Source organism: Stegodyphus dumicola, chromosome 4 (genome assembly GCF_044657685.1).
Source record: "Stegodyphus dumicola isolate Sdum_Otavi_A_Nest chromosome 4, ASM4465768v1".
Lineage (NCBI taxonomy): Eukaryota > Metazoa > Arthropoda > Arachnida > Araneae > Eresidae > Stegodyphus > Stegodyphus dumicola.
In genome coordinates this window covers 79,132,159-79,150,140 of record NC_140771.1, presented here as the reverse complement: position 1 = coordinate 79,150,140, position 17,982 = coordinate 79,132,159, and the positions used below count along the sequence as shown (strand labels likewise).

The following is a 17,982-nucleotide window of genomic DNA, read 5'->3' as shown; positions in this document are numbered from 1 at the left end:
TACCTTATTTTTCGATTTAAAAGAGTTGTAGCTTTAATTTAGGCATTCGCACATCAGAATTTCAAATATTTTAAGTTAATATTTATATCTTATAAAAGTTGGCTAATGAGAAGTTATCCTAGTTTAGAAATGGTGGTAATTTCAGATCGACAATAATAATCTGCCATTATGTTGCTAGGTAATAATTCAACTAGCCAATAAAGTTTGGTAAAATCATCTGCATACTTTCCATACACTGCGCGAATGTAAATGATGAATTTATACAGGGTGGGGCAGCGCAGTTTGCTTATTTTGAAATTCAATAAAAAAAAAAAAGTAATGCATATATATATTTAATTCTTTGACCAACATCAAGTACAACATGTAAAGTTTATGTTCACACTGTTTTAAAGATAATATCAGGGAAATGGCTTCCATTATTGTCAACACACTGCGTTAATGGAACTCGGAAGTTTCGTTCAACTCTCTCCAGCACATCGACGAGTATGTTGGCGAATGTTGCATTAGCTTATTTAAATTTGGCTCCCTAGAGCGACGGTTGCTTCGAAAATGGTGGGTATAGGCACAATCGAGAAACCGGGCCGTAACATTTTAGCCAGTTTGGTTCATTTAGCATCATGGAGTGGTCGAAGGAGAAGCGGGCGTTTGCTGTTGAGGCACACTTTTGTAACGGTCGCTCAATCATCGCCACAGAACGTCCATTCCGTGCCCATTTCAATATTGCTCCTTTGTTCGTGTTCCTGGTCGGCAATCGATTTCTTTTACGGCAGTAAACAACTTCAGGGAAACTGGTGATGTGAAAAACAGGAAACCTAGACTTCCACGAACAGCAAGGTCACCACAAAACAAAGACATGGTAAGGCTTTCTGTTCTGCGATCTCCTAAGCGGTCTGCTCTGAAACATTTTGCTGCTGTTGGGTTGTCCGCTCGACCTGTGAGGCGAATCCTTCATGAAGAACTGAAATTTCATCCCTATAATTTGACTAGGGTGCAGGAACGTAATCCACATGAATCTATTTCTAGAGGACATTCATGTGAATCACTTCTTGCAATGCCTGACAGCGCGCTTGTTTTCTTCACTGATGGGACACACTTCCATCTTTCGGAATCAGCAAATAAGCAGAATATGGGCTACTGGAGTTCTCATAACCCTCGACAACTTCATCAGCGTCCCCTACATTCAACGTGTAACTGTTTGGCAGGAAATATTGCGAGTTAGAATAATTGGACCACGGTTTTTTGAAGAAAACGAACGGGCCGTTTCGGTGACTTTTGATAGTTATGTACATATGATTTACAAAGATGGATTTCTTATTCGCTATATTAAGTAAAAGGATGTAGGATATATAGGAAGAAAATACATGAACAATGGAGAAAAGAAATTAAGATAGAAGAAAGGAATATTTAACGAAGATTAAATGAAAGGAAGATTAAAGGAAAGAGAAGAAAAGAAGAAAAACGAAAGAGAACTTCTTGAAAAAGAACGAGGGAATAAGTTTCAAACTTATTTTACTAAGGACAAATTTCGACATTTTATAAAGAATTACAAAGATACATTTCATGAAGGACTATAAAGTACTACTTTAGGATTTTTTTTAAATCATACTTTTCCAAATTTTTTAAGAATAACAACAATTACATACCTAATATAACAGCTAATTCCTGGTACTATATTCAAGAATAAATTAGGACTTCTTTAAAATTAGGAATTTGGATTCTGTAAAAAATATGTTAAAAATAGCCATCTTATGGCAATGTAAAAAATCCCATGTGTTAAAAGTATGCTTTGTATAGAATTTATTTGTAAATCAGCCACACAATATGGCAATGTAAAAAACTTTTCAATTATTAATAAATACTAGATAAGGGAAGGACGTGGGCAGAACCAATTAATCGTAATGGTAGAGGGATGGTGCCCACGTCCTCCGTTTCTACTACTACTACTACTACATATGATTGACGAATTTTTTTACCAAAACTCAACGAGATGAATGTGAGAGATATATGGTTCCAGCAGGATGGTGCCACGGCACATACAGCTCGTATGCAGTGACTGTTTTGCGGCGACACTTACCAGGACGTCTCATCTCTTTAAGAGGCGATTTGCACTGGCCAGCACGATCGCCTGATCTAGCCCCCTGTGATTATTTTCAATGGAGCTATCTAAAATCTCTTGTTTTCAACGATCGTCCTAACACACTGACTCACTTGAAATGCAACATTAACGAAACTTCCAAATTCGGCAGTGTGTTGGCAATATTGGACGCAATCTGCCTGATATTATCTTTAAAATAATGCGAACATAAACTTTATATGTTATACTTGGTGCTATTCAAAGAATTAAATACATATATTCATTACTTTTTCTTTTATTGAACTTCAAAATAATCAAATTACTCTGCCCCACCCTGTATATAGCATTTTTGTGGATTAAATTTGAATTCTATGAGCTAGAAACTGAACACTGCATAAAGACTAAAATAGATTTGAAAGTGTTGTACTTGGAATAATTCTTTCTAACGTAATTGGTTAAATAAATTGTTGCATAAAGGGTGCTTTCCATAAACACGCATGCTTTTCAATGAATTGCTTGAAGGTAAATGATGAATTTAGATGAAGCATTTTCGTATTGTTACGAAATGCCCCGCTGCGGTAAGATAGCTTCGCCGCAAAGCGGGTTTAGGCTCGAGTCGTCGTAAGGTATTTAAGGTCATGAGGTCGTACGTTATACAGGTATTTCTTCCGAACTGCAGTCTTATTGGGATGATCCTATACAGTTCTCAAAAGACTGAAGAACGACGTCGTGATAAGGATGTGTAGTTCCTTCAATTCCAAACCTAAGGTCGTTCATTATGACAGATTAGACCCATACCACGGCCATTGTACCTAGTGCTTTTCATTCTAAGGGATATCCGTAATTCTCATAGATTGAATTTTCTAGATAATTTCTGTATATAACTTGTACGTAGTTACTTCTAAATAGTATAACTATTTATCTCTCTTATTTTTGTTTACTTTATTTGTTTGTTCTGTTACCTTTTGAATTTAGCTTCTGACCGAGGATTGTACTGCCCGGGACGTGCAGTCTCGAAAGGGGGCAGCGTTACGAAATGCCCAGCTCAGGTAAGAAAGCTTCCTCCGCAAAGTGGGTTTAGGGTTGCCAGATTTGGATTTCGCGCCAAAATTGGCGATATACCATAGACGTAATAAGAACATTCTAGAATTAATTCTTACTGGTCTTCCCGAGAATGTTCTCGAAGGCAGGTCAAAAGCTATAAACACCCTGCCCGCACGCCGAGTAGCATTTTACCGTGAAGAGTATCTTGACTTCAGTAGTAGTGACCTGAGTTTAGAGATTAATTTGAGACCGATCGACAGAGTTGGGAGCTGTACTTTAGTGCTTTGCCGTGAAGCTATCTTCACCGTTATAGCCTGATAGCCTGAAGGCTGTGTTGCCGATTGCTTCAGGGTGTTTATCGTAGTTTTTCAACCACTGTAACACGTCTTTGGAACCGTTCTGTGTAATACTGAAAAATAAATTGTGTTTTGATTCTTCATCAAGTATTGTCATCAATCATGCCAAAACTACGAACCCGTAGAACCCCACTCCTAGTTATTGTGTTAGCTGTAGAATTCTTTTTTTTTTAACACACCACGTGATTTGAGAAGAATGAGCTGACTGCATGGGGGTTTAATTGATTTTCTTTAGTGCAAAGTTGATTACGAGCTGCATAAAGTGCTCCACAAAATCTAAGAGATGGCTTTCTGGTACTTTGCCATAACCATTTAACCAGTCATCGAACCAATTACCGCTTTTCAGATATATGAATATTTTTTTTTCTCTGACAATGCCTCGTTAATATTAATGACTTAGAAAATGAATGGCTTGAGGGTTTTGCATCGAAAGCTTAAGAATGGCATCCCAGAGAATTCAACAATTAGCACAATAGTTGGCAAGGAACATTTAACCGTGTTCATGGCCCAAACATCTGTAATAAATGCGCATGTTCTATAAATAGCGCCTTTAGACAAATTTGCTCTTTGTTTATACCTGAATTTGGGGATGTGCGAAATCTTCATATTGATAAAAAAATTAGAATATAATGTTCCCACAGACTACGAACAGTTCTGAAACAGATTTTGAGGTGTAATTAGATTTAATAGTTTAACATAGAATTGTATATATAACTATGATGTATAATTTGTTACTTAATGGAATACATCTTTGTTAAAAAAAAGAGGATATATATTCCTTTCAAATGTGTTGTGTTAAAAATATTTATTCGTAAAATGTTCAAAGTTATTGTAATAAATTAAAATACATTATAAATGTATGTGCTAAATATTTAACACAAATGACTGTAAACTAAAGGAATTTTATTGCCACGGGAAAGAGCTTAGATTTGCAAATGATTTGACAAATTACTTAAATGGAAGTAGAATAATACCAGGAAATACTAGGAATTTTGATTTGATGATTTTAATAGCATTTTTTTAAAATTATTGTTATTAATTGTTCGTTTCTCTTTTTAATCTGTGTTGGGTGGGCTGCATTAACTCTGAGGCCGAATATTATTGGCCAGGAGGGTTGCGTATATTACATTCGTATATTACATTACATTCAACACCTGCTAAATAGGCAGTGCAAAATACTGAATATTTAAAATGATAGTAATGTATTAAGAATCAATGTGTTGCTATGATGTTAATAAATTATAGAATAAACTTATAGATGTTTCGAATTTGTGATACTATTTAACTGCATGCCATACTTGAATATATGAAACTATACAAAGAACTAAAATTTAAAGATGTTAAAAGCAAATTTCAGATTCATTTCTGTCTGAAATATAAATATTGCGGAAGGAATATGATTACACATGGAAGTTAAACTCACATTATTGTCACCTGACTTTCATCCAGTTCTAAGTTTTCTTTGACACTACATCTCGGTACTGCAACTTCGATGTCTATATACTTGGCAGCTATTTATAAATATAACAAACCAAATTAATTACAGGTAGTCATGGATTAGTAAGTAAATTAAGAATTGGAATAATAGGCTTTTCTATAATATTTAATTTAGATATAATTCTATATGTAATAAGCCAGAATTAAATTAAGTAAAATTTTAAAAAATTAGATCAATTTTGAAACTAGGCAGCATGTCTGAAACAGACATTTATGAATAAAATTCAGCTTTATCATGACGTGGTTTCAGAAAACACTTAAAATCATAACTCTTATTTCGAGATGTCATTATTTAAAAATGAAAGCTTCCATCTGCTGCTTCAGTAATCCGTATATCAGTTTTAAATGTCTTAACCAGGTTCAAATAAAAACAAATCATCTGACATCATTTTCGTAGTTTTTGGTATGTATCAGGTGGATTCGGGCCAATTCCAATTAAAATTCCTCCTCCAAGACATCCTCGTATGATTTGCTATAGTTAACCTAATTAACTATAGTTATCCGTTCAAAAGTCTTCCACGAAATCATCTCATTTATTTAGATTGAGTGCTGTAGTATGCTTTGCCATAATCGACTAAACAAACAAACCAAAAAGGATTAAGGTACAATAACACGCCGAATAAATATTAATTTAGAAGTCAAACAACAAAAATCAGCCTTATATTTTCAAATTTTTACAGGACCAGTTTCGATGGTTTTACCGAACCATCATTCTCAGCTGCAAAAACGCAAATGTATTGCGCTTTTGGAGATGCGGATGATGGTTCGGTAAGAACCATCGAAACTGGTCCTGTGAAAATTTGAAAATATAAGGCTGATTTTTGTTGTTTGACTTCTAAATTAAACCAAAAATGAATTTTAAAGGCGGAATTATCGTTAAGTATGACACTACTTATAAAATTAATTCAGTTTCGGTTTCATTTTTAAAAATATTGGAAAAACTATTTCAAAAATCTCACACTCATTGGCAACACAAGTGAAGAAAAGGAATAAAACTTTTCTTTGAATTACAAGTTTTCAACGTGCCCATGATCGCAGACGATAGCGCATCGCATACGGGAGATTGGTGACAACAATGACAAACGTAACATCACAGGAGGAGTCTGTATAAATTCACGTTTTCTCGCATCCTTCAATATTGACAAATTTCGTGGATCTGATGTGGAAATCTTATATTTCACGTAACCCCAGAACCGGAAATCCATCGGAGTGAGGTCGGAGATCGCGGTGGCCACGAAGTTGCAAAATTACGTGAGATACTGTGTTTTCAAAGTGCAGTGTCAGCGCTTGTCGAACACATGTGGCAATATGCAGAGGAGCACTATCTTGCGTCCATGCAATGTCATTAACGATGTTTCGATGCTGCAATTCTGGAATTCTGCAACATTGTTTTATATCTTGTGAGAAGACCTTTTCATATCTGTGGAAGGGACCTCTTCGAAGAAGTACGCACCGAGAACAAATGTGATAGCGGTGCCACTCTCACCAGTCACTTAACTTTGTGTAAAGGCCCGGCAGCCACATCATGAGGACTTCTGCCAATGAAAACACTTCTTTGAGTTTACGTTCCCAGTTAAGGATCCTATCCGTCCATAATATCAGCCACCTGCTAACTTCATCATATGTGATGAGGAATGATGAGAAATAATCATGATCTATCCTTTGCAAATGTTTTAAGACTTGTAATGTGTTGCTGTTTGACTTGCTCTAAGACTTCAAATGTTTTTCAGAGTTTTCGGAATACGTGTATCGTTCCAATTCCACTTATGATTTTTTAAAATTTCCTGATCAATTACAGAAGTAAAAAAAAATGGGCTTCGCCATTCGAGAATTTCGAAATATTTCATTGTCACGAATTCTGAATTTTTGCTTTATATGTGCTTTAATACCTTATATTTTCAAAACCCATAATACTTGGCAATTAACAAGGCATCAGTTCCACGCTTATGAAAAATTTGCATTTTGAGATAAATTTGTTTAAACTTACTAACATTATTTACGTCCGAAACTAGACAAAAGCAAATTATTATAAAATTTAATTTTCATATTATATACAAATGATTACAAACATTTTTACTGAACAATTAATTGTACTTTTCTTAATGCAGAATACTATATACGGTATAAAAAATCGAAAATTTCACTTAAGAAAAATATTTTTAAATGCACAAAAGAGGCATATAACAGAAGTATGTTAAAAAATGGACCGACATTTTTATTTCTACCAAATGATCAGCAGAAGTCAGATTAAAAAATAATACACCTTGAGTAAACGCTCACATACCGCTTTGGCTGAATGTTTCTTTCGCGAGCGTCTCTCCAGGGCCGGAGGGTTTTCGCTACTAAGCCCAAATTACGGAGAGATGAACGCGTTGTTTAATGTTCAGTAGAGTATATATGAAATATTAGGTTTATATATTTTTTTATTTACATACTTCGTATACTTTTCTTTTTTGTTTAAATATTTTTATTTTGAACATTAATTTTTCTTTTCAGTATTTACTTCCCTATTAGTGACTTTTGATATTATACAACTGACAACAAAAATTTGCTTAAAATTCATTTTTAGTGTGATAAATTTTAAAGTGAGGATCTATATACAGGAGACAGGAGACCACTGGGTGAGCAGCTGTGCCGCCATGCAGACTTTCAGCTTTATTGCTCATTCAGTGGGACCACGTTTATTTAAAATTTTATATTGCAATAAAAATTTTATTTTGATGTATACATAATTTTTTCATATACTTGACATACACTGACAGAATTTCATATACAAATTAACAGAAATTTTGATCGTACTCACCTAGAATATAGAATGCATAATGTACGTTAATACAAAATTTTGGGTATATACATAAGAAATAATATAGGATTTTGGTGATATTTTCAAATGTAAATAATAGTTCACAGTTGATAAATAGTTCACTATTCCTAAAAGTTTACAGTACATAAGTCTGTTAAAGTTTATTTATCTATTGAAGTTAATAGTTAATTTGAAGTACATCTATTGAAGCTCTGATAAAGTTTATAGTTAGTCTGGGCTAAGTTTCATATTTGTTGACTGAAGTTATGCTAATTATGTCGAAATAATGCTGATGTGGAATTGTGATGCTTTAATTTATGCTCCTTTTAGATTATCACAATTTCCTATGAGATATTCCATTAAATTTTGAAGTTTTTTGCGAAGAGGTTTTCTTCTGAGTAGTTGTTTGAACCTTGGGCATTTTCACTTGTGATTGGACGAAAGTGAAGGTCTTTAGTGATTGCACATTCAAACAGGTAGTGATCTATTGTTCCTGTTGATCCACATATGCAGTTGTCTGTATGATGCAAAACGAAACGAAAAAGATATGAAATGAAGGGTCCTAGAAAATATGTTATTGCATTATTTGTTGTAACTAAATTTCATGTTGGTTTTGGTAGGAACATAAAACGTTTGTCTGCCATCTTGTGACCACATGAGTTTCAGTTGAGAAATTAAGTCTTATTCAAATCTTCATTTTAAAAGCGATATTGGATTTGGTTAAATAGTTTATTGCTGTTGTAGTAACATTTGCAACCTCTTCTATCAAGCTATCTGACATTTCGTTGCCCAATGTTCCTCCGTGGGCACGTTTCCAATGTAGTTCAGGTTTTTGTCCAGTTGGAAAATATGCGAGTAAATATTGTATAGCTTGAACCAAAAGAGAGCGACTATGGCCAGCTATTGCTTGAATACTTGAGGCACTGTCAGAAATTATAACACTGGTTATTGAGAATTGCTCTGAATATGTTATTGCTTCTCTTATAGCCAATAGTTCTGTTTGAAATACTGAATTTTTTATCAATCTGTAAAAATTTGAATTTGAAAATGATCTATGTTTGAATTTACTATCGGATTTTTTGAATATAACTGATTTGGATGTAAGTTTGTATTTTGTTTGAGTTCTTCATATTTTGCTGGATGATAGATATTAGAATTATAGGTACTTTTTTCTCGTAGGCGTGAAACTTTTGTTTTAACGGTTTCTTTCTGTAAAGTCAGAGTTATTGGTGGAATACCTGAAATGATTTGTAGAGGACTGGTAGGTGTTGTTTTATATGCTTTTGTTATTGATAGCAGAAAAAGCCGTTGCATTGAAGTAAGTTGTCGTTTTGCATGCTGATTTAGATCTATGCCCCAAGCAGATGCGCCATGTAGAAGAACCTTTTCTATTATTCTTGAATACCAAATTTTCTGATATTGAGAAGAAATTCTCCAAGTTCTTGCTGCGGTTGTTTTTATTGAGTTTGATAATATTAGAAGTTTATTTTTGATATATTTAATATGTTGATGCCGTGAAAGTCTATTTATCAAGCATAATACCTAGGTAAAGTAATGAATTTACTATTGCTATTCTATCTTGGGCTATTTTGATAATTCTGTTTCGAAGGTTCTTTATCTTGGTGCCCTGTTTTGGTATATAAAAAGCTTTACTCTACAGAATTGATACTTTTAACTGAAATTTATTTGCTTTATTGTTTAAAGATTTGTAGGTATTGTTTGGAGTTTTCTTCTATATCCTTGCTACTATTGCCTTCGGCTATTGGTAGGAAATCATATGCATATATTTGTACGTGCGTATGAGGGATATTGTAAAAATTTTTGAATATTTCATTTGCTGTAAAATTTCCAAATAACTGGACCCAAACAAGATCCTTGTGGGCATCCTCTTGTAATTTTATATAATTTGATTCCACTATTTAATGTATATTGCAGAGATTTGTTATAGAAGTAATCGTTTAATAATAGGAATATTTTATTTGGACAATTAATGAATTTAAGGATTTGTATTGTATCTGTCCAACGTATAGAGTCAAAAGTTGCTTGAATGTCTAACGAGATTATTAAAGAATGTTTATTTTATTTATATCTATTTGTAATATTTGAAGTAATTTCTGGAAAACATGATCTACTAATTTATTAATAATAAAGCTAAACTAATGTGGATGAATGATTTTGTTAATATGCAGGTGATATTGTAGTCTTGATAGTATTAATTTTTCTAGAAGCTTTCTAAAAGCAGGCAGCAGGCATATTGGTCGATATGCCTGCCTACAAACAGGTGACAGGTGACAGCAGGGCCGGACACCCGGACGGCTTACAATGACTACTCGGGTGCTGTCCGGACCCTGCAACTATCTGTAGCTGAAACTTTAAATTGACATAAATATAGTAGTTTACAAATAGACCTGATCGTGTAATCGCACAATGCGTCAATGTACATAATGCAACACAATGCACATAATGCAAGATACTGTAAACTCAAAGATAGACACAATACACCAATACACATAATTGTGACACACTAATACGCTATACACCAGTATTCTATACACTAATATACTATACACCAGTATACTATACAATAATTCACTAATATACTATACACTAAAAGATAGACACAATACACCAGTGCGCATAAATGCGACACACTAGTATACATTGACACTAATACATAAGTACCATGTACACAAAAATACACATAGGTAAGATAATACAATTATTCTATTACACTACTGTAACATACACGTGGATACAATACACCGAGATAGGTAGAAACTTACGCTAAGTTACAATATATAAAAAAGTTAAGTATTGATACACATAGATACTGCGTAAATTCTATATATTTTAAAATACACTTTTGTGTAAATATTAATAATACACAGTACTACTACAGGTGTTACTCTGTATGTTCTTAGATCTTGAAACATGACAACATGATGCTAGAATATATTTATAGACACAATAAACCAATGACACGATGCGTCAATATACATAAATGTTTCACACTAATATACTATACACTAAAAGATAGATACAATACACCAATGCGCATAGATGCGACACACTAATATACTATACACGTATATACTAAACACTAATACACGATACACTAAAATATAGGCACAATACACCAATGCACATTAATGCGACACACTAATATACTTTACACTGATATACATTGACACTGATACGTAAGTACCATGTACACAAAAATACACGTGAATTAGATTATACAACTATTCAATTATACTATTGTAACATACACGTGGATACAATACACTGATAATACGTGAATACAGTACACGCAAATAAGATTAAACAATTATACTATACTACTGTTACATACACGTGAATGCAATACACTGAAATATGCAGGCATATACGCATATGAGAACACTAAATACTACGTGGATTCGACATATTATGAAGTGCACATTAATGTGAATATTTAATACATGCCTACTACAGGGGCTGAGCCTCTTAAAAACTTGACAACATGATATTAGAAATTTATGCTACAATCCTCCCATTTATAATAGCTCATTTGACTTTTTGGAGGATTCCTTGGGGAAGCGTGAACAAACGAAGCATAGCCATTTCAGACATTGTTTCTTTTGTAACCGACAAGTTACATATTATGAGCGGATAATTCATATAATTTGTTAAAAATGTTCGATGCTTTGACATTGCATCACTCAAAACAGAAACTTTTACATACACAAGATATAATTCTCAATTAGAAGCTGGACTGCAAACGCTCTAGCGAAAAAACATTTCCCATAGTATTTATTAATAAATAACACGTGCTCATTTAAAGAGCCGTCAGGAAGCCTGAAAACCAAGAATATATCTTTCTTCTCATGTTTATATAATTAAATTTCAAGTGCATGTGAGCATCTTTGTCTTATTTCGAGTAGAAGATACATGTGGAAAGTCAGATCTACATATATCTGAAATCCTATGAATATAACGCCATTCTGTACAAAAAATATTAGTTTCTAAAGCGTTCCAAAACTCTGACAGGAAAACGTGATTGACGGAGCTGAACGAGACAGCGCTCTGTAAACTGGCATACCAGACGGGAAGTGACAAATACCAGACAGTCGCTAAATCCGGATAGTTCGATTCCACCTCCAGTCGTAGTGTAGTTGGAAGGCGTTTTCGTAATTTTCCCCATGTGTAACATAGATACGAGCCACTTCTCCTTAAAAAGACCTCCAAAGAAGGCATTCCTTTTCTCAATCATAGAATACTAATTTTTCTTAAATTTATTTCATTTATTTTTTACTTCACTTAGAACTTAAACTTATCACCGTCTATTTTAGTTTTTAAAATTTTGATGTATTACTTAATATATGTGACCACATATTTATTTAAAATATACATGAAAAGTGGAATTTTTAATATTAAAATTACTTAAATTGTATGCCAATTTATGTGAAATTTGCTGCTTAAAATATGTGATAAAATAAAAAATGTTAATTTTGTGTTTGCACATAGTTTATTATAAAAATTATGCTAGTATTTTATGTCAGTAAAATACACAACATTAAGGGATACATAGTATTTCTTTTTGTTGTATTTTATTGTATTGTATAAATACGCATGAATAACTGTAACAAATAAAGATAGCATGCTTATTTTGAATGAGTAGTTTTAAAGAAACTTGCCGGTTAGGTGTTTATTTATGCTCTTTGTTTCTTTTTCTTAAATTCATAGATATTTCTTTGTTGAAGTTTTTTTTATTAAATTACGTTTCATGTCATTTCTGAGTAAACCTAAGCTATAGTGAATGGGATTTAGGTCTCTGAAACGTTTAATGCATCTAAAAGCTCCATATTATCAGCAAGTAAATTAGGAGTTAGTGCATTGCAGGTCATGTGTAATAAATTTAGTTTGTGAAGACTGCAGACAAAAATGAGAACGCGTCATCTAAAGGGGCCCCAGAACAGGCGGCATGATATAATGTTGCCAGGCATCTCATTTTTCCGAGACAGTCCCAGTTTTGGATAAAAATATTCACCGTTTTGAAATAATGTTTTCGGAGCAAGTTTTCTACTTTAAAAAGAAGTTTTAGTTCGAAAAACTGTTATCTTTTCGAAAGCTACCATTGTTGGAAACTGCTTTCATCCCGTGTCTGTCAATCCTTCTTCTACCTGAATCTAAAGGAATTAAATCGTTAGTTGCATTTCGTGAAATAGCAAATAACAGTTTCATTTCACCGAACTATTTTTGCAATACATCGATGCTGGCATTGGCAGTGTGACATGTGGTACTGTCTTGCTGGAATTATATGTCCCTCAAATCAACGTACTTCATGTCGGCCACAAAAATTGTTACCATCATTCAGTATAGCTTACCTATCATCGTAGACTACTCTACTTCCTCGATGTAAAAAAAAAAAAAAAAATTATCCGATGTTGCTACTTTGACGTAAACTACATGCAAGGGTTTTCTATACGAATGCAAGGGTTTTCTATACATCTTTCGTGGATTGCCCCAAATTAACACTCTTGAAACGCATGTACTAAACACATACTAACACACACTAAGCACAAATAAAAGTTAGGGACTGTAATAATATTTTAAGCGTACTTGCCATTTCGTTTTAAAATCATTTCATTTATTATTAGAATAATGCTTGTATTTTCATTTGAGACGTGAACAAATATTTTTGGCTAATTCTAAATATCTTTTATGTGAAAATGATTGCCTTCAAGGTATAATTTCCTGAAATTAAAAAATTACCTTTGCATGAAAGACCATGAGGTGGCCATATTTTAAGAATAGTTTTTAGTATCAAAGTTACAATAAACTTAAGGATACTTATTCTTAACGGCACTAACGAGTTTGCGGACTTTCATTTTAAATTCTTCATTACCATAAATGAGTTTTGTTCTAGATAGCTTTCCTTAACAAAATCAAGATACATTAAGAGGAAATGATTTTCATCACAATATGAAGTCTGGTGAAATAGGTTGATTGTTGGGTCAACTGATTATGGAACATAATTTGAAGCTTACGTGCATCAAATGAGATATGCTCTCGTAGAAAGACTAAAATAAGCTTCTATTTTAGGGAAATGCGGAAGGGCGGATGTCCTCCAGCTACGTTCGTTCATCTGCGAAGGAAATAAAGTAGAATAAAGGATGGTCTGAAGCTTAAAAAATATGTAATTACATTTCTTTGTATAATATAATTGTTAAACTTTTGATTGCTTTCGTTTTCAGTTAGCTAAGGATTCAGTAGTTTGGAAAAGTTTCAGCAGAAATGGTTGTTTAAAAACTTTTAATTCCAAAAATCGCTTGTCAGAATTAGATTTTAATATTTATTTAGGAAATTTATCGCTATATAGCAGCTAATTTATTTCCCATTTAGGCAACGAACAGGTCTTTAAAATCTTTAAATGTGAACTATACCCGAGGTGAAAGACTTACTCCCTGGATTTTAATATTGATGTACCGCAAAGCACATTTGAGCTATATATAGAAAGGAAAGTATGACCTACGTGGAGAAACTTTCGTAAAAATAAACAACAAAGTAGTTTTGACAAAATACTTCTCTTATTTTTTTTTTTCAAAAACTTCTTTAAAATTCGAAACCAGAGCCTTTGACTTGGAATTACCCTGGAGGTTGATTAGATTTACGATGTACACGAAAATGTCAGTTTTTAAATGACATACAAAAATAAGTCAATTTTGCTCTCTGTGAATATCAATGAAGAGTTTTTAATGCTGAAGGATCCTGTGTGTGCGTAATGTAAGGCATTAAAATATAGGTCAGTTAAACACAAAATTTAATCTCATAATCTGTTAGTATTGATTGGTTTATAAGTCATCAGCACCAAGCCCAAACCAAGAATCTGCATATTCTTATTTTCATTTATATCCATTTTGATTTCAATTTCCGATACTGTACATTAAGAGGGAACGAAAATTTGCATATTCTGTAAAATGAATACGGTAGAATTTTAGAGCAGATATTATGATTTCGCGTTTTTCTCGAAAGAATGCTTTTTTTTTCTCAAATTTATCATTGTTGCTTAAGGCCAACAAAATATAACATCCAGTTTTATAAAATCATAATACAAGGGGTATTCCAGTAAGAATGATACGATTTTTAAACTAAATGGCAACCATGTTTTAAATGTTATTTCTCTCACTAATTGTGTTGTGTTTAGTATGCTGTGACAATTCATCCTGGCTAAACACACGCTTCTAGAACATTTAGTTATTATTATAATTTTATGAACATTGTAAGGATTCATTTAGTTTCACTAATCAGTTATTTTATGTTAATTTACTTTTCTATCCTTTTGATTTCCCCTTTTCCTGCCGGAAATAAATTTCTAGCTCGCGTGTATTCAAATGAGCTAGAAAGGAGGTGGTATTTAAAGGAAGGTGTTAGAGGATAGAATTAGAGCGCGTATCGCCTGTGTTGCTAATTTCATTCTCTTGAGAGCTGTATTCTGCGGCGTTGCGTTATTCTCGCCATTAGGCTTGTCACTTCGACTTCGTCTCAGCTCCAACTTAAGCGTTTCTCTATGTGTGTAGCCGTTGCTCTAACATTATTACATTTATTAAGTTAAGTCAAATTCATGATTTTTGATCTAAGCCATAAATGCTGGCCCTTTTTAAGCAAGAGTGGTGCCGTCTGTTAAACTTGCACTTGAATTAATAAAAGGATCTTTTACGGGCTTTCTCAGTCTATGTGTTACTTTAAAAGATACGCTTGATAATTCACTTAAGGTTTTAGAAGTTTAAGGTTTTTCGTACATTTGATGCTACCAAAGAACACGAGACTTCATAAAATAAATTTTCTTTTGTGAATACACAACGTGGACATCGCGCGTTCTATCGTTTTTGGCGTGAAAGCAATCCACAAGAGAAGATGATCCGCCCTTGCCTTTGCAAAAGTTCACTACATGGTATGATTTTATGGCATAGTGGCATCACAAGTATTGTAATCGCAAAAAGTTCCGGGTATAGTATTTCAACTGAAATATCTACTTTGATCGTTCCAGAATTCTATTTGAATGATATTTCTGCGTGATGTCTGTACGAATGGACAGAGTAAACGACTCATTTTTTTTTTTTTCAAAATATATCATAAAATGGATTTAAAATGGAATCAAAATGAATTTCTTTGCGACATCTGTATGTATGCATACATGTACCTCTCATAACTCAAAAACGATTAACCGTAAAAAGTTGAAATGTTGCATCTGGGGCTATTAATATATATATAAGAATAAATAGCAAAGTTAAATTAAATTTAAATAATTATTTTGAACTTTATTTCAAAATCATTTTTGATTTTTTACAATCCTTAATAGTTTACAACTCTATTTTCACATAACCGTAACAGTCAGCATTTTTTTAATTTTGTTTTACACATTTTTACAATGCTTCACAGTTAACAACATTTTTGCACACAGAACACATTTTACACTACTTAAGAGTTTAGAGAATAGGTTTTTACAATAGATCTAACAGGTAGCAGCTTAACACTTAACTTTACCTTATATTATCGCCCTCTATTTAGACAATTAGCAGAAACAAACTACTCAATCTCACTTAGTTTAGCAAATGCTGCTCCACTCTTCAAAATACAAATATAGTTTCGTAAGTAAAATTAAAACTTAATATTTACTTGCCTTTTTAGTATTATTTCTGTATTTTTTTTAGATTGTATATAGTTTATTTTAGTTTTACATGCATAATTCGTGTCTGGGAAGTTTTCAAATAGGCAAAGGTTTTTAAATTACTTTGGTTTTCTACTCTTTTTTTACATTGGCAATTTACATTTAATTATTATTTTGATTCTTTGTCAACTTGTTTTTTAAATTTCTCAAATTTCCTTTCGTTAAAAGTTTTTAGTAATTCACTACATTTGATTTAATACTTTTGGTTTTACATTACTATACCCATGCCTATATGAATGACGAACAACGAATTGAGTGTTCACTAATGCAAATTAATGTAGTCTTAGAAATATTTTATAAAACTTTTTAGGATTAATATTTTGGAATATTATATATTAATTTATATATATATATATATATATATATATATATATTAATATATATATATATATATATATATATATATATATATATATTAATATTCTATATAAAATATATTAATTATATTACATATTAATGGATTTAGATGCTTGCACTTTATTTACATATGCTCTCAGAATTTAAATGATATTGTGGATTAGTTCGCAGCAATAATTAATCATAGTGTTCGCGACTAAACGCTAATAAATTTATTTATTAGTATTATACTACTACTAAAAGATTGATAATCGTTCTTGACCAACAACATGAGAAAGATCAATTCGAATTTACTTCTGGTGAAAATCATGGAAACACAATAACTACAGCAACTGAAGATCTCCTGGAGAACGGGAAATTAGACTAAGAAGACATTTCTTAAAGCGAAAATGTATTTAATTAGAATCGGGAAATGGTCGAAGTCATAGGCAAGCAAGTAGCACCTCAGTAAGGTAAGGTAAAGGGACAGCTTATTATGCAGTGATTTCAAGAAAACACTTCGGGACCGTCCTGAAGAAGAAGAAGGCCTCTTTAAAGAATTTTGAAGACACCTTAAACAGCTCCTTGAAACTTGGACTTGTTATAAAATCAAAATACAGATACTGAAGAATGTGAAGAACAGCTGAATTTTCCATCTGCAATGGAAGATAAGGAAAACTCACGCCAAACTGAGCTTACAAATTTGTGAGACTGATCTGCATACATAGTGTATAACAGTTTCATCTTTTTTTTAATTATAAGTTATAAATATTTTTTAATTTAATATTTATAAAATATTTTTATTCAAAAATTAGTAAATTTCTGTATTCTCAAAAATTTTTTACGACGTTACGCGATTTCGTAAGGGGCTCAGGGACGGTTTAAAATTATAGCTGTAGTAATCTATGCGAATGAACATTCCACAAAATGAACATATGTCTGCCAAAATCATCGTTGAAGAAAGCATCACGGAGAAAATAATGCATAGGTAAACTATCATCGTACAAACATCGTGGAAGAAATGAAAGCAAGGAGAAAACATTGCATTGTGAAGGACAGTAAAGCGGTGCAAAACGTTCAACAGTCATAAACATCGTAGTTCAAAATATCGCGAGATAATAAACCAATTACAAATCATTACACGATAACATCGCAGCCATGC

At 32.6% G+C, this 17,982-nt stretch overlaps 1 protein-coding gene across 1 annotated transcript in view; it reads right to left on the bottom strand.

The window, feature by feature from the left end:
* LOC118202179 (O-acyltransferase like protein-like) overlaps positions 1-17,982 on the bottom strand; it is a 151,497-nt gene that overhangs the window by 40,842 nt on the left and 92,673 nt on the right. Inside the window, exon 5 of the mRNA XM_035374331.2 lies at positions 4,898-4,985. Coding sequence (XP_035230222.2) covers positions 4,898-4,985 — 88 coding nt within the window. The remainder of the gene's footprint in view (positions 1-4,897; positions 4,986-17,982) is intronic.